Source organism: Malaya genurostris, chromosome 3 (genome assembly GCF_030247185.1).
Source record: "Malaya genurostris strain Urasoe2022 chromosome 3, Malgen_1.1, whole genome shotgun sequence".
In the NCBI taxonomy this organism is placed as follows: domain Eukaryota; kingdom Metazoa; phylum Arthropoda; class Insecta; order Diptera; family Culicidae; genus Malaya; species Malaya genurostris.
In genome coordinates, this window is record NC_080572.1 from 108127584 (window position 1) to 108149784 (window position 22201).

Consider the following 22201-nt stretch of genomic DNA (forward strand, 5'->3'; position numbering starts at 1 on the left):
GGTGTGAAAGACCGTGAAAGACCGTTGTCCTTTGGTGTGGTTGTCTCCTTGTCCATTTTATCACATGGCTTACCGTAGTGAACAGCTTCTTGGCAATATTGACATTTGGCCATCTGATTGTCATAGGTAACAAGTGATTTGCACGGAATTCATGTATCCTGACCGAAAGTCACATAAGAATGTATAGGCCTCTTCAAGCGCATGCGTAACAAACGTACGCCATTTAGAATACAGGAGAAAAAGTTCTTCCACTTTTCTTTTTGGATAGAGAGCATCTCTCCGTATTGAGACATAGTTTTGCAAAAATAAGAATCGGTGACGCTTGAGGGAAGATCATGCACACGCACTTCTATAGCACTATCTTCCATATATACTGGAATGTTGTACTTAATGTTTTCGTGCTCCACATAGTGCACCTTGTTATTGTCTTTTGCGAGATGAATTGCATCAAACTATTTATAAAACTGGATGTAAACAACATTGTATGTCTTATTGCATTAAAGTAAATGCACACGTTTAATGTCAAGATGCATTTTCTGCTTAAGCAAACCGTCAAGTTCTCGTATCGAAGGTCGAATTTTGCACTGTCTGAACAACAATGGTATTCTTTCGTGTCGGCGGTAGCATTTGTTCGTTTGGTTTACTTATTTCGAGGTCGTTCTATTGTTCACTACACAATACTGTACTAGGTTTCTTCCGCCCCGAACGTAAGCGGTTTTGATTTATCGACTGACTTGGATGAGATGTGAAAGCGAACTGAAGTTAAATATCATTGAACTATTAAGTGGATTAAAATATGTTTTATGCATTCTACTTCGATTTTAATTTTTAGGCTTTTTTGCGTTACGTATAACAAACTTTTGATATTGTGGTTTAGTGAAACTAAATAAAAACTTACTCGCTATTCTCGAATTCAAAACAAAAGTTCAAATATTTTTAATGAAACAGATCGACAGCGAATATAAGCGCTGAATTTGGTAATTAGAAATGTATCGTGATATCTAACTGGCAGTATGTGAGCTTCAGATCAGTTTACATTCTTTAAACTCCTGAGCATGCCCTTCTAAAGATAGTTTCACTAATCACGTCAACAGTTTTAATTCCAGCTCAACATTACTCACAGAAATTAATATTGAAAAAACATTGAAAATATTACAAACAATTCGAACAGTCTTACAAAACAGAATATATGAAAATATTATAAATTTAAAAAAAAATATCTGAAAATACGCAATTCCAGGGCGTAACACTACTCGGTAGCACGTCTCGAACATTAATACAATCGGTAGCGCTCAACTCGACTGACTTCTCTGCTGAATTCTACTGTTTCGCCTTCGACGATCCATCGTTGGTACAATTTCTGGTATATGACCCCGTCCAGATAGTTTTCGTCCTGAAAAACACAAATAAATTATATCTATTTTGTAAATCCTCACTTCTTTCGAATGGCCTTTACCATGAACGAGTCGTCCAATCCAGCACTGTAGAAGATATGCTTAATGAACGTACGCATCTTGACGTAGGTGAAATACAAATGGAACGCACGTAAATGTAAGTTCTTTGGAAGATCAACTTCCGGTACAGGCTCTCGACGGCACTTGTGAATGCCTATCAGCATGATATCAGCTTCGAAACGTTCCAGCATATGCAACTAAAATGATTCAAATAATGTTGATGCATTCGGAATTGATGGGAAATCCACCTTATTACCTCTACCATATAGCAAAGAGTCACACTGTCTTGCAGATAGGATCGTTGATCAGTTTTACAGAAGAAATCGAAAGCATCTCTGCACAGTGTCATTCCGGTGACGAACTCGAGCAAGCGCATGTTGAAATCCGGTATGGTTGTCAATGTCAGTCCATTGAGCGAGAACAGATAATCCAATGAAGGAATACATAATTTTTCAGGATATTCTGGTTTCAATTCTGCCATATCGTACTGTTCCGTGTGACTCCGCTTGATCTTGACATACCGTACAAGAGACCGGTCTTTCTTATGCTGAAGAATAACTCCGCTTATGCGTTGATATATATTGACGGCTAATTCATAGAAATCAATCCCATGCTGCTGCCAAAACCGATAATCGACAAATGTTATTGAGCAGGTGAACAATATACCATGGTAAATGTCATAATTGAACGAGTCTTGCTTTTTAAGCTGCATACTTATTGAGTCGTTATTCTGATCCGTGGACAGCGTTATCTTGTTCTATAAAAAAATCCGTTTGAAATGGTTGTTTAGTAAATTTACGAAATGTTTCTTCTACATATGGCACAGCTCTTTGTTAAACTTTCTCTTTATTCTTACCAAAATGTAAACGAAAGATTATTTATTTAACGAGAAGTGGCTATCACATGCAGATGAGCATACACAAAACAAAACTGGAATACTTACAATATTATAGCTCTCACAGACCGTTTTGAAATCATCAAATTTATCAAAATACTTCTGTTCGCCGAAAAAATCACGTGCTATTTTGAGATAGTCCAACTCTTGCAAGTTTCCGGCAGTTTTCTTAACGTAAGCTGCGAGATCTCTGAACATCGTGCGTCTATCGTTAGGCACGTTTATGCGGTCAAGAAATGAATAGAAAGAGGCCGTATTGTAGTACCAGTCACATATGGCCCCCAACAATCGCATTTGCTTAGTTGTTAAACTTAACGTTCTTCTAATAATTAGCGGATCGTACTCTATTGTTTCCATTTTCGTCGAAGTACAGTCGACCAGCGACCACATTTTAAATTTTGGGAGTGCTAGCCCGCTGTATAGCAATAGCGCATAGTTTTTCGTAATAATTGCCATGGCTTCGTGTACCGTCGCAAGTTTGGCAATCTCTTGGTGGCGGGTGTTATCCCACGCCCACAAAACTTTTCCGTATTTTCGAGCAATCTTTCCAATGGACTCAGTCCAGACTCGCTCGATGGGTATGAATTTCGCGTCTTCCGCCACCTGACTATAGTGCGCTCTATCCAAATAGTCAACTATAGCGCACTGCAAATCGTAGCGCCAGTCTTTACTGCTTCCTTTGTTATCATCCTCATCTGGTACAATCTGACCACTAACATCCAGATATGGCCCATTGGTAACGAACAGCAGTTCCGCTCCCCAGCCCTTTATCGACGCTACAAAGTCCTCAAGCAGTTGCACCCGTTGGCGAGAGATCCCACAGAGATCGGCCATCTTAGCATTGACCCCACTCCTATGCAGGTAGCCTCCTAGTTGATCATAATACATTAGGTCAACGATGATGAGCGGATCCTTATTATAATGCCTGAAAAATAAGAGTGTTAGTATCATATGCCCTATTCTCTCGAATACAGTCGATGCTCAAACGAATTCCTTGCGCGAATTGTGTTGCAGCGTGTTCATACATCATTGTGATCGATGAAAATAAAAACCTTTAGTGTTTTTTTAATAAATCGTTTATGATAAGGTACTACATTTTACCGGTAATATTCCCCATTTAATTGATACCATACAGTTAATATCTAAAGCTCTCGGGGGATGTCAATAGAACGAAAATGTTTTCTTCCAAGCGTGTTAGCATGCCGGGGACGATGGAGAATGGTAATCGGGCTGCAAGATCTGCAAGTTGACGGTGGATCTGGGTCGAGAATACATTCCGAACGAACATCGTAGGTACAACAAGCTGCAGTCTACTGTTGCCGCAACAAAATAGCGTTGCACGTCATTTCAACGAAACGATGTTTTCAGAAGAGAGACAAATCAACTTCGACACGTCTTGGGGACGTGTCTGCTGAATCGAAATCCATCGAGTGCCCTGAAAGGACACGTGACTGCTTCTCAGTACTGTCTCCGGTTGCAAGATAAGCGGCCCTTACACGAGTCATAAAAATGTCATTACTAAAAAATAATATCATTTTAATGAACGTGTATGGTACAGTAATGACAAGTTTTCTATCAAATTTGAAATACATCATTACTTAGTCATCATTAAAAATGACAAAAATAATTTTCGTGTAAGGGCCGCTATAGAGTGCGTACCTCCGATTCTACCACATTGCCTCCGATTGGCCAATGGTGTAAATAAGTCAGACCATATCAAGATCGATAGTTTCAGTTCGGTTTCACATCTCATCCAAGTCAGTCGATAAAACAAAACCGCTTACGCTCGGGACAGAAGAAACCAAGTACAGTATTGTGTAGTGAACAATAGAACGACCTCGAAATGAGTGAACCAAACGAACAAAAGCTACCGCCGACACGAAAGAATACAATTGTTGTTGACTTCAGGCAGTGCAAAATACGACCTTCGATACGAGAACTTGAAGGTTTGCTTGAGGAGCAAATGCATCTTGACATTTAACGTGTGTATTTACTTCAGCTTGAACTTGAGCTTGAGCTTGAGAGACCACCCCTGGTTCCTACTCCGTTACTGATCGGGCCTAGCTGAAATTGTACAGGGAGTTTCTAGATGATCCGACCTGGGACTGGTAAATCATACTTCAATGTACATCTTCTGGTAATCCCAAAATTCATTGATCAGTACCGACGCCGGCCAGGCCCGAACGTAGATCGTCTAAGGAATGGGAAGGTATGTTAGTCCAACACTTGTTGTTACTAGAGGCCGTATATACTACTGCGCACTCCACAAGTGTCACGGGAGAAGGATATTTGTTAGTAAAAATTTCAGTACTGGTATTATTCGCACGCGACTCAGTATGTTCCGGTTTCAAGATGCTCGGATGCTCCACCAAACTCACTGACTTCCCGAGTGAACGTTTCAAAAATATCCTACATTGAAGACCCGGGAAATCATGATTCACATCTCTTATTCTAGGAAACTGAAGAAAAATTTGTAATACTATCGTGTAGAGAATAAAAACTTCCCTATTTTTAAGAAATGAAATTACGCGATAAAAAATAAACGAGTGAATAGGATTTAGACAAAACAGTTGATTCATTGCATTGACATATTCTAAACAGTTGTTATAAAATCATTTCAAATCACCAAATAAAGGTCAACAGATTTCACGCGCGTCTTGATTCTTTATTATTTCCGCTTTATTATTTTAATTATTTATTAAAATTATTAATTTGTTATATTGGTTGATCTGGGCAGCCGGCTACCGAGAGAAATATTAATTTATTGTTTGAAATATTAATATCAAATGTTTTTTTACTATGTATTTAATATACCGATATATGCTATTTCTGTTATTAACTTTGTAATATCAACGGATTTGCGCGATAGTTGATTTTTATCATTCAATTTATAATCCTGAAAGACAATCAATAACATGGCAGAATATTTTTTTTTTGTTTCGATTATAGAGGTTTTAACCTTAAGGTCATTCGCCTCTTCGGGCCAGAAAAAATTTCTGACCCTATATGCGGGGATGGGAATCGAACCCAAGCGGGCTGCGTGAAAGGGCATCGACTTACCCATCACGCTATACCCGTCCCATGGAAGAATGAAACATTCCAAATAAAACTTTTCTCCTAAACTAGACGGAAATTGATAGGTTGAATGAAAAGATAATTTAGTAAAATAGAGTAATCAGGAATGAATTATTGAAAATATTCGAAAACTGAAAGGAAAAAGAAACTCCTGCAATTGTCGCCTTCACGACATGGAAGCAGGAACCCAGTGGATCTATTCTTGGTTCATTTTTTTCCGCCGGATTCCACACGGGATCTAGGCTGGTACTGTCCGGAGAAAGCTGATAGGTACTATCAATCTCCTAGTGGACCCCAGCCCCTATTTAACGTGTGCATTTACTTCAATGCAATAAGACAAATAATGTTATTTACATCCAGTTTTATAAAGAGTTGGATGCAATTCAATTCGCAAAAGACAATAACAATGTGCACTATATGGAGCACGAGAACATTAAGTGCAACATTCCAGTATATATGGAAGATAGTGCTATAGAAGTGCGTGTGCATGATCTTCCCTCAAGCGTTACCGATTCATATATTCGCAAAACTATGTCCCAATACGGAGAGATTCTCTCTATCGAAAAAGAAAAGAATTTTTTCCCCGGTATTCTAAATGGCGTACGTTTATTACGTATACACTTGAAGAGGCCTATACCTTCTTATGTGATTTTCGGTCAAGATACAAGAATCACTTGTCACCTATGACAATCAGATGGCCACATGTCAATATTGCCAAAAAGCTGCTCAGTACGGTAAGCCATGTGATAAACTGGACAAGGAGACAACTACACCAAAGGACAACGGTGCTTCCTTCACACAAACCCCAAGCAACCCCAGTACACCTGTGACAGCCACCAACAACAATGAAGCATCCCCTTCAACGAACCCATCATCATCCTTTATAGAACAAAGCACACAAGCTGCAGTTAACAACTTACCCTCCAACCAACCAGCAATTGCAACCAATATACAACAAGGTGCATCTACAGCAACTAGTAACGAAAAGAAGACGGAAATCGACAACAATACCATCGATGCGGCAATGAATGACGAGACGAACCACGAACGAAGTGCCCCTCAATCCTCGCAGGAGGAAAATGGAAGCTCTTCTCCCCCTAGAAAAAGGGTGACAACGAGATCCAACTAAAAATGTTTATAAAAATCGGTTCAATCGGCCACGTAAAGCTTGTACGCAAATAGGCCTGAATAAAAAAATATCGATAGTTTGTAGTTCATGGAAATTAGCTAACTGGAATCTTGTGGCCAGTTTCTGTTGTGAAAGCGGCGTAAACAATGAGGACCAGCCACAATTATATTTAATTTCCGGCCGCGATTTATATTCGGCTCAACTGACCAACAAGTTCACACAAAAATTCTTTACGTACCTCTTATAGTTCATAATTTTTTCATGAATAGAAACCTTTGTTTCGAGGTTATTTTTTCGAAAATAGCCCGCCATGAACATCTTCAAAACTTGTTTATTTTAGAAATTGATCCAACACTAATTTCACTAAAAACATAAATTCAATGAAATATTATCTATAGAATTGATAATTAATAACATATATACCTGAATATAACACGTTATTTTTTCTAAAAACAGTGCTTGAAAAAATCGGTCTAACTTTTTCTATTCCTTATCGATCAGTGATGCCAGGTTAAATTTTAGGATATTCGAGTGACAGTTCTACACTAATAAAAATTAACACGGTCGATTCATTTGCTTATTCAGCTATTGTTCAAAGAAGGGCTAATCTTACAAAAGTAAACAAATCGAATTTCTCTCACCTACCAATAAATGCTTCAAAATTCTACAATTTTGCCTAAAAACTCGGATTCTACAAAAGTCTCAATCTTAGTAATAAAAAGAACTATAAAGGGCGAAACTGTCATTCCATATGTTTACTTAAGTTTCGCCCACCGTGTTCCACGCCAACAAAGAGGGCAATACCACAAACGAATTTCCAGACATGACAGTCACGATCTTTTTTTGGCACACATCTACGGTCCTCCGTGAAACTGGCACCAATGGTGATAAATTTGTTGCACTGCTGAGTTCCCATCATCGTATTCATAATGCAAATGTCAAACCGTGAGAACCCTTTCGATACGTTAGCTCATTTGTACACGCAGAGAAATGGAGCATGTTTAAAATAACAAAACAGTTAGTAGAATTTTTAATATGATTTATGTTCATACCAAGCTAGAATATGATGGTTTTGAACCAATTTATCCCTTAAATATAAAAAAATGTTCACTGCTTGATTTGAATCAAACGAAAAATTTATTTGCTCCCAATGAATTTTGTTGTTGAAATAAATTAACTATTTATTACATGTCAACCAAAGTTGAATTGACGTTATCGAAATATCCGTGTTCACTCAATCCTGCTGTATCTTTATTTCTAAAAAAATAGGTTTAATTTATCTATGATCTTATTTGTGTACTGATATAACTAAGTTTACTGTTCAAATGAACCATAATAGTTTTATTTCCAATAGACAAGAGCATATTTCAGCATATAAAGTTTTTCACAAGTTTTATAAAAAACGTTTATCTGCTTCTTTAATTAACTAAGGGATTTTCAATAATTCAAACGTATGTATCGATAATTGGAAAAATTTTGAAAATTGGATAACATTACATAACGCATTTTCTTTGCAAAAATTTTCATGCAGGATCTCCATTTTGACTGATGGAGCACCGAATCGTTGGATGCTATAAAAATTAAAAAATCAGAGCTTGATAGTGGGGTATGTAAATAATTCGATCGTCTAGCGACAAAACGGCTAAGTCTTGAAAAAAGGCAAAATTTAAAAAAATTGTATAATAGGAAATTGAAAACAAATAAAAGTAGTATCGAAATTTACTTCGTTAAATTAGCATGAAAGAAATTATTTTATTCCTGAAATCAAACAAAAATGTATGGTTTCAACAATCAAAAGCGTTAGTTGAAAAAACTAATTTCAAGGAAATTTATTTCAACTAAAAGGTTTTGTGAATTTAAAGCGTTACAATTACTGACTTTAACTAGAGTTTGTTTCATTTAAAACTATATTTTAAGTTGAATTTACTGTGAAATTGTTTGTCAAGAGATTGACAGGAACGCGCAAGTAAAATATTTGTTATTTTTATCAAACTGTTTATTGAAACAAACTAATCCACCGAGAAATATAAACGATCATGTTTTGTAGTTTCAATTAGCAATATTTACAATATCAAACCAGATTTTATTTTGTCACTATTTCAACAAAAATATTCGTTGGGTGAAACCCAAATTTGGTTATATTTACATTTTTTTCTCTGCGTGTAAATATTGAGATTTCATGGCCCACTTTGGTCGAAATGGTAACAATGCAATTAATCTCGCGCTCCACCAAGCGGTGAGTGCAGTCATTTTAGAAAGTACCGGGTACGAACCAAATTTTTTTAAATTATTGTAGGCACATACATGTCTTTATTATTTATCTTTGGCAATACTTCAATTGCTAGTAAGGAAGGGCGAAACCGACGACACGACCTGCCACTCGACTATCAAAACTGTATCGCAAATTTAACTACCCCTCAGTAACTGATAATGTCAAAACGGAATCGCTTGAAAAAATGCTGGAACTGGCAACACAAGTTGGTAAATTGTTGATTTTGAAAAACAGTTACCAGTATCCTTGGAAACCCCATATGGAATGTAAACAAAAACAAGAGATTCTCAATTAAAACGAAACCACTGAGTGTAGTAGGCCCGCTGGCTGGTATTCAATTTATTCTTTCAGAGATCTGCCATAGCGATTGTGTCGTATGCCGCTTTGAAGTCAATTGCGCGACACTTCTGGAGTACTTGTCTCATAACGAATATGTAATTCGTAGTGGCGTACCGTACTGGCAACGCAAATTATTCACTACCAAAAATTTCGGTTGTTTAAGGCAATAAAAAACTTCTCGTGTGTTATCTTCAGAGGGAATATATTCATCTTACTAAGCATTTATCACGTTCATAACGTTCCCAGAAATACATTCCTCGTTTAAAGTTTCAACTTTTTATGTTGTTCTATTTTGAAGTCCAGCCTGCAGATTTAATAAAAAATGTATCTGTACTAAAACATTTTTACTTTTGCGTTGGGGATCTGAATGACATTACCTTAACGCAAGAATTGTCCGGACTTCGCTAGGTGTCATGTTGTTGAAGACGAATCCTAATACTCAGGTAATTCTGAAACGCTCTCTTGATTCAGAATTGTCGCTATTTGTTGCAATCTAGCAAGCTTATCGCGAACGGACCAGGATGTAGCTCCCGTAAGGAATGAAGCCAATGCTCGAGCTTCCTGGTCTAAAACTAGTCCACCAAGCCGATTGAATGTCGACTTCTTGATAACTCGCTCCAGACGACTTTTAACTTCACTAGTAATGATACTAACCAATCCATCATAATTTCTTTTTTCGAGGTCGAACTAAAAAACACAAAGCGATTAGAAATTCATTTATACAAAGATAACCACTCACCAAGCATCGGCGTTTGACAAACTTTATATACAACTTAGCCCTCGAATGAATTATTGGTATTTTTTTGCATTTTTTTGTAAATGATTGTGAATAATCATGAAATGTGGAATTTTTCTACAACTGTTTCAAACTGTTTGTTTATTTACTCTGGTGCTCCTTGGTAACTACTAGCTCATAGCAACTTAAACAGTGTTGCTCGAAACGTTAGTTTTTGTCATTTTCAAGGGGTCGCTATATTTATGGTAACTGGTGGTAAATCGCTCACGAACACTTTTTATTCCGATTTTTCTTCGGAGTATCTGGTCGTGTCGTCGGCGAAACGCTTCATTTTTCTTATTTTAGATGGTTTCCAAACCTTTTATTACCGGAAATAATAAAAGAGACGATAAAATTACCCACAGATTTGTCTTAGTCGCGAAAACGAAGCAATTTCACGAAAAATGTGAAATATAACCTCATTGAACATAACTCAAAATTGAGTGACACATCACTCAAATTCATTAAAACTGCACGTACTCTAAACTTGAGTTACCACCTAGCTACTCATTTTTGAGTTAAGGGACGAAATTGTCAAAACTTGAGTAATTTTTACTCAAAATAAGAAAAATATATTTTGTTCAAAGTTTGAGTAAGTTCAACTCAAAATTTGAGTTTCTTGTTCCCAAAATGAAGAAACTTTTCTTCGTTATTTTCGTAAACAACGTTATCCTTTTTTCTTTTGAATGCACAAAATCGTGATTCAAAACCGTTTCCTTTTGAACGGTTTGGAGTCAAAATTGAATTTATTTGATATCCTTATGTTGGGCTTTTCACTAAGCATAATTGATACCACAAAACATCAATGATTGACGTTGGTTCATGTTTTCAAAACCGGATCTAGAAACGGCAATAAAAACGACGTATTCTTGTATTCTTCATTTCGATAAGAATATTCAGAAAATGAAAACGCTCTGAACTGCAAGAAGTTTTTTTTTCACTCAAAGGTTTAAAAACTCAACGCTTACTCTAATGTATGAATAAATGCGAGAGAACTCATGGCAACGAGTTTACTTTACTCAAATCCATACTCAAATTTTGACATATTGTTCCAGTTCATGAATTTGAGTAATCGCAACTCAAATCATGAGTTATGTTCAAAGAGTGTGTACAGGAAGCATTAGAAGTAAACAAATCGAAAAAGGGCGAAAGTGGTAAAATTTGCATGCCTTTCAAAGATAAACCAACAATTTATCCAGTAATCAAAAATTTATCTGATAATATACAATAATTTCTAGATAGGACTTGATACCAAAGTCGAAACATTAGCTGCCCTTACACGATCATTAAAAGTGTCATTACTAAGTAATGACACTTCTGCTCAAACGCTCGTCATTACTGCATTACTGTACATCATTACTTTTTAGCATTTCACGTTCATTATTAATGATGATTATTTGTAACTACTTCAGCACGGGGCTTGTAACCAGAATAACTTTTCCTCGATAATTAAAGAATATTAGCAATATTCTTTATCTTCGTTCAGCTGAAAATAAATTTTATTTGCCATACACTTTGTCATTATCAGAATTTTTTTCACGTATAGTTCTGAAGAGAATGTTTACTTCATGGTTGTCAAATTCTCTCATCTAATACAACTGACGATATTCAGCACTTCCACAAAAAAGAAAAAGAAGAAATAATGTTGGTAATGATGGAAAATCCGGAATTCTATCATTACTCGTGTCATTACTGAACTCACAGATCTTACACGATCATTAAAAGTGTCATTACTTTTTAGTAATGACACTTTTAATGATCGTGTAAGGGCCGCTATTGATCGACGTTTTTCTCCATTTGCTGTCTATGTAAGATTCGCCCTTCTTTGAAAACCAGCTGATACAGTAGTTGCATTTTTAGGGAAAGTGAGTTGAATTGTACTCACTTTAGAGTTGCATAAAACGAGCGTGCAGTACCGACTGACCGACAGACCCAAAGAAAAACAAGTTTTACATGAGTACAAATTGTTAATTTATATCTGTCCTTATCGAAACTGTAATAACTAAGCGAATTTTGTGTTCAAGAAAATGTCTTTCGACTTAAAAAACGAGGCAGATGTCAAGGAATATCTCGAAAAGCTTGGTATTGAGTATCGGTTTGGATGTTATTCAGAGAAAAAACCAGACGGTAAACCATGGTATTTCTGTGATGCAATTACACAACACCTATTTTGATGACTGAAATTATAATAAAAATAACCTCTCGTAGAGTTCATACTATTTCCTTATTTCAAAATATTTGTCTTATTTTTAGTTTGTCATCTACTGGGGGATTATCTAGAAGGCATAAAAAAAGATTTTGAAAAAGCCGCTAAAGTGTACCGGTCGAATTGTGACGACTATGGGTACGCCAAGAGCTGCCTTAAGTACGGTAACTATAGTTTCCTTGGCAAGGGACGAGCCTCAGAAAAGGGTGATCCGGTAAAAGCCTACACGTACTATGAGAAAGGTTGTGAGCTAAACGATCCCGATGCTTGTCTTCATTCTGGTTTGCTGCTCGTTTCCAAATCGATTCCAAAAGATATGAAACGAAATGTACCGAAAGCATTCGAATTTCTCAAAAAGAGCTGTGAAATGAACAACGGCAATGCCTGTTTTTATCTTTCCGGTATGCACATTTCAGGAATTCTGAAAGACGAATTTAACACCGCCAAGGTCAAAGAGGAATTAGACCAAAAGAACAAAGCTTTCCCGAAAAGCCCACCATCATTACCGCCAGCAGCCTATGTAGTTGAGCGAGACATGCAAAAAGCATTCGAATTCGCTTACAAAGCATGCGAATTACGAAATATGTATGCATGTGCTAACCTTAGTCAAATGTACGCCAAAGGAGACGGTATAGCAAAGGACGAGAAAAAAGCCGAAAAATATAAACAGCTAGCGATGGAAATGCAGGATGAGGTAAAGAAGCAACAGCAGCTGAATTTCCAACAAGGATTAAATCCATCCTAGATAAGACATTCCACTAAAGTCGGAAATAACTGTATTTTTTTTACAAATGTATGATGGTGAGTATAGGACAAGGATTGAGTTCGGTAAATGATTATTCATCAGTTCTGTAATTAATTTAGTCTTGCATAGATTTTTTTAAATTTTTATTCAATTTTGTTATCTGCTGGTTAAAATTTTTCTTTGGATAACTGCGAAAATCATGTTGAATAAAAATGCTTAGAAATGTGAGACGTTGAAATATCTGTTTGCGAGGAAACAAAAAGAAACCCGGGGAAGCATTTCAATATTCATAACAATCTTTAGAACATTTTCCATTGGAATAAATAAATGTGTTTTGTTATAATTTGTGTAATATACTGTTTGTTTTCAGATGATAGATAATTTAAACATTTTCAAGCTCTGCCATGAGACCTAACTTCATCATAGTTTATAAAGTCCGGCAGTTGTTGACTTTTACAATACGTCTCTCGAGCAACAGACTTCGTTAGCACCAGATCTGTAGCTCCATAGATGGATCCTCCAAGCCAAGCTGTAAAATTTGCCTTCGATGGAGGTTTATGAAACTTGAATGTTTTAATAAAAAGTTTATTGCAGTATTGATCGGATTCCAGCAAAGCTAACAATTCCTGTTTCAATCTAGCAGCCAATCCCAAAACCATCGTTGAACCTCCTATTAGTACAATGTTTTCAGCCAACGCTTTACGCATGTCCTTTGGACATTTCAGGATGGAATTGAGGATTATGTTTGCCAAATTTAGGTGGTCGTTGTCTTCCGGAAATAGCACTTCGAAAGCCGTTTCTCTAATAATGCCTGGAATCTTGATAATCTCATCTCCTTTAACGGGATAATCTACTTCGGGGCATATTTGAAATTCCTCTTCACCCCGCCATTTCAGTGCTCGTTCTCTGGTTGTGACGAAACAACTCCGCACCTTGATATCTTCAATAACGTAATCCGTGAGAAGCTGTTCATCAATTCCATTTAAAATTAGCTCTCCCTTTATGTGCTCATGTACCGATTCGGCAGCCAAAGGTTGTGCTTCCCAAGCAAATACTGCTTGAACTCCACTGTATACCGGGACTACGACTGCTTCTTTGAACCCAATATCCACAACCAGTGCCGTATCCACTGCTAGTGTAGCCAGAACAACCAAATGTGTTGGCACATAGAAAATCGATGACACATCAAAGTGGCAAAATAGTGCTTTGGCTAGATTTTCACGGATCTGAGTGGGCCAAAGTACAGATTCAACAATAACCACCTTTCTTTCCTTTGGGCTAACCAAAACGTATTTGAAAAATATGGTTTTCAGAAATTCCACTAGTTGGTCATACAATTCAGATTCGTTAGTGTAATCGAAAAGTTTTTTGCTTGCTATTGTCTTTCCGGCATTCTTAGACTCATGATCTAGCAATTCAGACGGAATTATACTGCGAGGATGAGGTTCTCCAGCAAAACCCAGTCTAACAGGAAACAAAATGTTTACATATTTGAATGCTAGAATGTACGCAATAATTCTTACTTTGTGAAAGCGTAACCCATTTCCAGCACAATTGCTGGTTTTTCCTGTAGGACAGTGTCGAACAATGGCATGTTTCGAAGTAAAATTAGTTCAATTATACACTACATGAACTTGTAATGTCTTTCCTATACGAATGACGCCATCAACAAACAAAACGTCAATCATTTTGTACACGCTGCCAAAAAAACCCAACGGTTGACTTAAATTTACCTAACATGAAGTAATCAAGCATGTTTTTTATTGTTGGGTGCAAAGTACTGCACCGACGACACGACCTGCCACTCGTCTATTGAAACTGTATCGTAAATTTAACTACCCCTCAGTAACTGGTAATGTCAAAACGTAATCCCTTGAAAAAAAATTGAAACTGGCAACACATGTTGATAAATTATTGATTTTAATTAACAGTTACCGTAACCTTGGTTACTGCATTTTGAAGACATGAGAAATGTAAACAAAACTAAAATTTGCTAAAAGAATTCTTCTGTTGTGAAAACCGAAAAGAATCCACTTGCAATTGAACGAACGAAGTTTTCTACGGATATAAAATCCTACATTCAAGTTTGAGTTATGGATTTTTTTTTTCATGAATTGTATTGATATACTAACATTTACAGTCAGCCCATTGATAAAATAATTGGGTTAAAAATAATGTGAACTGTAAGTGTACTTTCCATTTGCAAGCGATAACCAGTGATCGTACGACCAAATACAAATTATAATACGGAGTACTCCGACAAATTTTCAAGGACACATTTTGCATCGTGCGGTACATTGTCATGATACACTGTCAGAGTGACAATGTACTTTAACGAATTTCCTATAAAACTAGCAACACTGAAGGGTAAGAACAAGTTCACTATAGTTACTGTTTATTATAGTGAAAAATATGTAAACATATTACTTACATATTTTGATCCTTAGGAAAACTATGGAGCGAAATTTCGGACGACCCTGTTCGTGTGTCACATCCGTCTACTAAGCAACTTCTCACCATTTCGAAAGCTTCTCGGTTTATTAGCCGGTGATATTTAGACTGATTGTTGCAGTCTAATACAGCAACGATAAACAAACAAGTTTGTTTTGCACCGTAGCAACTAGCATAAAGCGTTGCCAGAAACGATCTCCTTTCACATTTTCACACTATCGCAACGAAAGGGAGATATTTGCTAGGCTTATAGTATGTTCACATTAGCGCTGATATCAAGTGATATTGGGATATACTTGATATCCGATGATGTCATGTGCGATATCACTTGATATCCCATACAATTTGATGTCAACACGTGTCACCATTTTAGCATGATATCCGGGATATCATGTACGATATCATGTCGAGTTGTCAAAAATCGCAACTAGCAACACGGATAATGGCATTGAACGCACTCATTTATGAATGTCACTTTGAGAGTGACAATAAACAATCATTATAATTTTGATTTTATCAACGAATACTGGCGTTCGGAGACCGATAAATGCAAGACTTCAATTAGTGATTGAATTTTAGAAGAGAAAAGCAATATTATTTATCTTACTTCTAATGGGAACATTCTATATGACAACTTGATTGTCAAACGATATCATTTCGATCATATGTGAACACTTCGACATGATATGCATATCATCTCGGTATATCAAGTGATATCAGCGCTAATGTGAACATGGTATTACTTGTCCATGCTGTGAACCAAACATTGGCGATTCGTTTATATGGGACTTAGGGGTGTTATTATTTGTATTTGGTAAGACGACGCAAAAAACTTTAGAAAGCTTGAAAGTCGAACAATTACTGATGGAAAAGCGAAAAGAATTTCTTAATTATACTTATAAGAATTATTCATTATTATTATAAAATCCGTGTATTGCACTTATTGTCAGAAGAAACCAAGTGAGGGAGAAACATTTTCTTCAAGCAATAATATAATACTTCTCGAATTATACTATTTTTTATGCGTAACTCTCATCTTGTGATTGAAAGTCCTATCAAAAGTATTGGTTTTGTTTTTTAGCCTTGCATCGATTGTGGCACAAGGAATTAGATGATGATTAGTACAGTTGCTTTGAATACGGAAGAGTTTAAAAGAAAAAAAACGTAACGTGGAATTTAAAAGTTGCTGTTTCGTTTTTATTTATTTTACTTTCTTTTTCATAAAAATATTGATATTATAAATCCGTCTCCTGTGCTTTGCCTGACTGTTAATGTCCCACTTCAGGAGCAGTGCAATGAATAGAAATGAATCTGAATAAAAAATATTCAATAAACAGGTTGTTCAAGATAATGTTTGGAGTGTTATGATAGTATGTTTACAAAAGAATTAATGCTCTCAAACCACAGAAACAAAATTGAGGCACTCACTTTAATCGTACTGTTGATGACTGTAGCATTTCCTTTTCCTCCACATCCTCGAGTTGTTCTCAGAAATTCACTAAACTGGCGCAGAGGGAACCAAATTAAAAACTTGAAACGATTCCAAAATGTTTGTTTATTTCTCCTGGGGATCCTTGGTAACTAGTTCATAGCAACTTAAGCAGTGTTGCTCGAGTGGATTATTTTTATCTTTATCAGGGGGTCGCTATATTTTTGGTAACTGGCGGTAAATCGTTAACGGTCAATTTTAATGCAAATTTTTATTCGGAGTGCCTGGTCGTGTCGTCGACTGCACGCTTACTTGTGGCTACCCAGTGAGTGAATCGAAAGTACTCATTTTCAACAACTGTGAACAGATTTCAAAAAATGAGTAGCATTTAAAACTGTCACTGTGTCAAAGTAACTTAACCGCGCCATCCGACACTTTCAACTTTTTCCGGATGGATAAAATTAAAAGTGTTATAGACAGCGAGTCGTGTCAGGCTCTAGCTGGTAAGTAAAATACATTAAAGTGCACACTCAGAAAAATATTATGGTAACAGTTACTATATAGAGGGCCAACCTGACCATGCGAGTATAGTGGTTTTCAGCCGACTATTAAATCAGATGATTTCAACAATAGTCAAGTTCATGTTTACTATAAACGGTATCGGCTCTAGAATAGTAATATTGAACAGTATATTGTATGAATAACTAATACGATTGAGATGGTTAGGCTAACCATGACCGAAGCTTTATTTACATTGTAGTTTTCGCTATAACCAGAGCCATGATATTTTTAACATTTCACTTCTAGTTATTTCGAAACTAAAGGCAGTGGTTGATTCAACAATGCTGAAGATCAGCAGAACATGAGCTAATGTTAAAAAGTTTTATGAATTTGAATTCTAGAACAAGAACAACAAAATAGTTTCATGGAATTTTATTTTATTTTCACATCATATTAAATGATGACATGCCTAGTGAAATGTTGAATAGCAACGTGGACACTGAGGAGCATTGTTTGGTAGCAGCAGTTGATCAAAGGCTCTGATGTCCGGTGGATTTTTTCCTGAAGCAGGAATGAGCAGCATGAAAGAAATTAATAGCCAAGTCCAGATGTAAACCTCGTTACCCACCTGCGATATGTTGGATGTTATTTCTACAGCGACCGATAATGAATAATAAATCGTATACGAGACGTTGATTTCACTGGAAAACGTAGCCGTTGCCGGAAAAATGGTTGAAAAATTGAATTTCAATGACGGAAACTATTAAGGCTACAAACTTTACTCACCTGCAAGACCTACCAAATTACACAAAGTCATCATATTAAATATTTTTTTCATATCAATCACTGATGTGTTACCCACGTACGAAATTTTCTGTTATATTGTAACTTTATGTGACAATAACATAGAACATTCGTTTATTGACAATTTGTATAGTCAGCACAAATGAAATACATAGTCGAACCCGTTTTGTTACAATATTTACTTGCTTCTGGTCTGCCGCCGGGTGAAAACTACCAACACAATAAAAAATAGTCTAGATAAACAACGTTGAGTCAAATAAATGGTTACCTTCCAACATCGCGAAAAAGTCAAATATATTATCAACGTAATCCAATTATTTTCGCGACTTGTCGTGACGTTCCTTACATGAAACTTCTTTATTATTTCAATAAGTCCATTGGAGTTCCAATTTAAATGTTAGAATTAATTATGTTAGACTGTTTTCTCATCCATGAGTTCAACCAATAGCCAGCTATATTATATTAAATAAAAGTGATGAACTGATACAAACAAACCTGAAATAGTTATAAGATCATGTACAAAATAAATGTATTTTTTTAATGTAATTTATAATAGCAATTCGCTTGATAAAAACAATGTTTAGATTAACTAATGAATACCAACATACTAATATGATATTCGAAATGTATTAGGTTTAAAGTACTACGTATTGTGGATGCCACGGCGAAGAAAAACTTATGTATAATATACATGCCTATGAAATAAACGTAGGTATATATGAAAAAAAAATCCAATAATTTATTGTGACGATTCATTTTCAAATATTTCGATGAAATCAGGCATCCCTGCAAGCAGCTGATCGGTGTTGACAAACGAGGGGAAACCAACTAGTAAAAAAACTTTTACATAACACAAGGGGTGTACAGATAGTAAATAGTTCGCGCAGTACAATATAGGTGGAACTAGTGCATCACGAAAAATTATTTTTATAAGAATTTACCCATATTGTCATGTCTGTTAGTCTGTGATTTCACCTTATTAGAAATTGTGAGTTTAACTATTTGTTCTTATATTTGAGATGACTACCATTGTCAGTATGACCATGCCAGAAAAGGCATAAATACAAATAGTTTAGTCAAGTCGTAGTCTTTGTTGTCTAGTAATTTATACAATACAGATGGTGAATAGTCATATATCATGCTCTTTGCTACTATTTTAGCGTATAGTAGAAATGACAATGAAAAACAGTTTGCGGTTACTATGGTTCTTTTCTCAGTGCATTTTTACATTATGCCAAGGGGCAAATCACTCTAAACTTTGTCTGAACTCAAACAAGTTTTACCGGGAGTCAAAAAGTTTAGCAGGGATCTCGTTGGATTAGAATGGGATTAGAGAAGTTTAGCCGAGATCTGGAAAAGCATTATTTTGACATAAGAAGCTGTAAACGTGGGAGCAGAGATGCCAGATATTTTCATAGAAAATCTGTATTGCTTTGTATAAAAAATCTGTATTTATCTGTATTCAGTAATGAAAGGAAATTTCGGAAATAAAATGATGTTTAAAGATGTTATTCCATTAGATTATTGTTATAGAATGGCAGATGCAAGGAGCATTCCTTTATATCGTAAGTCCTTACCGCACTGACAAGAACATTCAACGATGAAATTTAATTGTTTTTGTTATCAACCACAATTGAATTTTAAATCCATATACATTTTTCGTTTGAAAATGATGACTTGGAATTCCAGCAAGGAATTCAAACGCCCAGTACGCAACGTCAAGTCACGTCATACAACTTTTCAGTCTGACAATAAAGTTCCATGACGCCATGACTTCCTTGAACATCAGTTCAAATTGGTTTCAAATTATGATATAAATGTATTTCAGCGTTCATCATTAAACAGCTGCACGAAAATTTTTTCATTTTAATATGGGCAATCAAGCACGCTCAGACGGAAAAGTTTCATTATTTCTTTCTTACTTTTTGTGGTATCTGTATAAATTTGTATTTAATTTGAAAAATCTGTTTAAAATCTGTACTCTGTATTAAATCTGTATGCGTATGTAAAAATCTGTATAATACAGATAAATCTGTATAAATGGCATCTCTGCGTGGGAGCTCGAATGACAGATACACTTGAAACAAGATTAGGCAAAACTAGGTTGGATTAGTTTTAAATTACCCAAACTTATCTAGACTAGTTGGGATTAAATGAGATTAGAGAAGATTATTTTGGAATTACATGAGTTTATTAGTATGAGATTGTCTAGAGTTTAGAGTGATTTGCCCCTTGCATTATGCAATAAAAATACATTTAAACAAAGACATCATATTAACAAGATATCCAGCTCTCACATTTTCCGAACAAATCATTGGCAACAACCTTTTTTGCGAGCATGTCGCCACCAGGCGAGTCCGCATCCAATCTCATACATAGAAGCAGGGGTGAGAAATGTCAAATACGTGCGCGCCAAAATAGCAGGGCTGCGCGCCCATACAATTGACATGATATGTTGAATGTGATGCCGTGCGATGGCGTTGCTGAACTGAAGATTGGTTTCGCTCCAAGCTGACAGGGTCTGATGTGGGGCAGAACCGCCTCCCTAACAATAAATACATTTTCTCCGTAATTTAATTAGATCTAATCTAATCTAATCTAAGCATGTCGCCACCAGGCGAGTCCGCATCCAATCTCATACATAGAAGCAGGGGTGAGAAATGTCAAATACGTGCGCGCCAAAATAGCAGGGCTGCGCGCCCATACAATTGACATGATATGTTGAATGTGATGCCGTGCGATGGCGTTGCTGAACTGAAGATTGGTTTCGCTCCAAGCTGACAGGGTCTGATTTAAACTACGAATAGATTTCAAACGTCCCGTTTGTGGTTGCTTGGTGGATTGATGCCGAGAGAAGCAGAACTGTTCCGGATACATGTTTGAAAAAAAAACATTGAATTAAACCTATTGCACATGTGGGTATTGCAATAAAACGTAGTTATTTTTTACAATTTTTTAAAGCAATTTATTTATACATCATTGGGTTGGATAATAATGGGTACTTTCCACATATTTACAAATGTCAACAGAAGAGAGTAAGTTCTACTCAAATTTTGCGAAAAGCATATTCACCCAAAATTGCATAATACTCACTGTACTCAATTTTGGGTAGGTATGGTTTTTGCGAAATTGAGTGACTTTTGACTCAATTTTGGGTAGCCACAAGTAAGCGTGTGTATTTCTAGTTTTCACTCAACAGTTTCACCGACGACACGACCAGGCACTCCGAAGAAAAATCGAAATAAAAAGTGTCTGTGAGTGATTTTCCGTCAGTTGCCACAAATATAGCGGCCCTAGAGTGACTATAATCAGAGTGGCGACAGCTGTTCGTTTGGAATGACAGCTCCCAGTTCCAAACGAGCAAACGACCTGTCAATTCAATGTAAAGCTAATGGAATGTTTTGAATTGTTGCCAAAATTACGGATGAGATGTCGTCACTCTGGTTATAGGCACTCTAAGCGGCCCCTTGATAATGATAAAATTATTCTTTTTAGGCAACACTGTTCTGGTTGCTATGCGTTATTTGTCAAGGAACCGCATATATAGAAGTAAACAAACAAACTGGAAAACTATCCCGTTCCATTGTCAGTAGCCACGAAAATGCAAGAAAAAAAAGGATTAATTTCGGAATAAAGCGATCTATTCTCTTGTGTGCAGCCACATATTTCCAATAATATGGACACAAGCCGAAACTGATTTTATTATAATGTATATTTGCTAATAATCAAGAAAAATTACTGTTTCTAAAACTTAAAAAAAAACGTGGAGCAGGATGTTTATTTCGTTTATTATGCATTCAATTGAGACCAAAACATTATTTCGTAACACTAGAAGAACCCTTACAGAAGTTTAAATCAATGGGAAATGAACGATAATGAAATTGCTGCGTTCTATGATGTCGTTTTGAAACACCAGTATTAAATTTAAGCTATTTTCAAATATCCTTTAAACATTGAGTCAGTAACAATAAAATCATTTATTTATGTTATTTCTCTGCTAAATAATGCTAGAAAGCTTGATTGTTTTACATGAAGATCTTTATTGGAGATGCGTTTCAAGTCTTCTCAAGAGAATTTCCAAGAATTATCCAGATGTCATACTAAAACCGACGACACGACCAGGCAC

General features: G+C 36.1%; 3 protein-coding genes and 1 long non-coding RNA gene across 4 annotated transcripts; 1 reads left to right on the top strand and 3 right to left on the bottom strand.

The window, feature by feature from the left end:
* Window positions 1-565: 565 nt before the first annotated feature.
* On the bottom strand, window positions 566-7079 carry LOC131438965 (uncharacterized). Its single transcript, XM_058609404.1, has 6 exons — window positions 6977-7079; window positions 6792-6916; window positions 2398-3274; window positions 1711-2211; window positions 1457-1651; window positions 566-1393 (listed from the first exon to the last, which is right to left on the bottom strand). Exons 2-6 carry the CDS (start codon window positions 6869-6871, stop codon window positions 1274-1276), a joined length of 1773 nt encoding a protein of 590 aa, XP_058465387.1. The 5' UTR covers window positions 6872-6916; window positions 6977-7079; the 3' UTR covers window positions 566-1273.
* A 2294-nt stretch (window positions 7080-9373) lies between these two features.
* LOC131439642 (uncharacterized) lies at window positions 9374-10012 on the bottom strand. The gene is made up of 3 exons (XR_009231157.1): window positions 9904-10012; window positions 9542-9851; window positions 9374-9468 (listed from the first exon to the last, which is right to left on the bottom strand). It is a non-coding gene; the product is annotated as an uncharacterized LOC131439642 (long non-coding RNA).
* A 1828-nt stretch (window positions 10013-11840) lies between these two features.
* Window positions 11841-13128, top strand: LOC131436838 (cytochrome c oxidase assembly factor 7 homolog). The gene is made up of 2 exons (XM_058605766.1): window positions 11841-12066; window positions 12193-13128. The coding sequence occupies exons 1-2, from the start codon at window positions 11967-11969 to the stop codon at window positions 12888-12890; spliced, it is 798 nt and encodes a 265-aa protein (XP_058461749.1). The 5' UTR covers window positions 11841-11966; the 3' UTR covers window positions 12891-13128.
* A 76-nt stretch (window positions 13129-13204) lies between these two features.
* On the bottom strand, window positions 13205-14588 carry LOC131436837 (actin-related protein 10). Its single transcript, XM_058605765.1, has 2 exons — window positions 14414-14588; window positions 13205-14354 (listed from the first exon to the last, which is right to left on the bottom strand). The coding sequence occupies exons 1-2, from the start codon at window positions 14482-14484 to the stop codon at window positions 13283-13285; spliced, it is 1143 nt and encodes a 380-aa protein (XP_058461748.1). The 5' UTR covers window positions 14485-14588; the 3' UTR covers window positions 13205-13282.
* Window positions 14589-22201: the final 7613 nt, after the last annotated feature.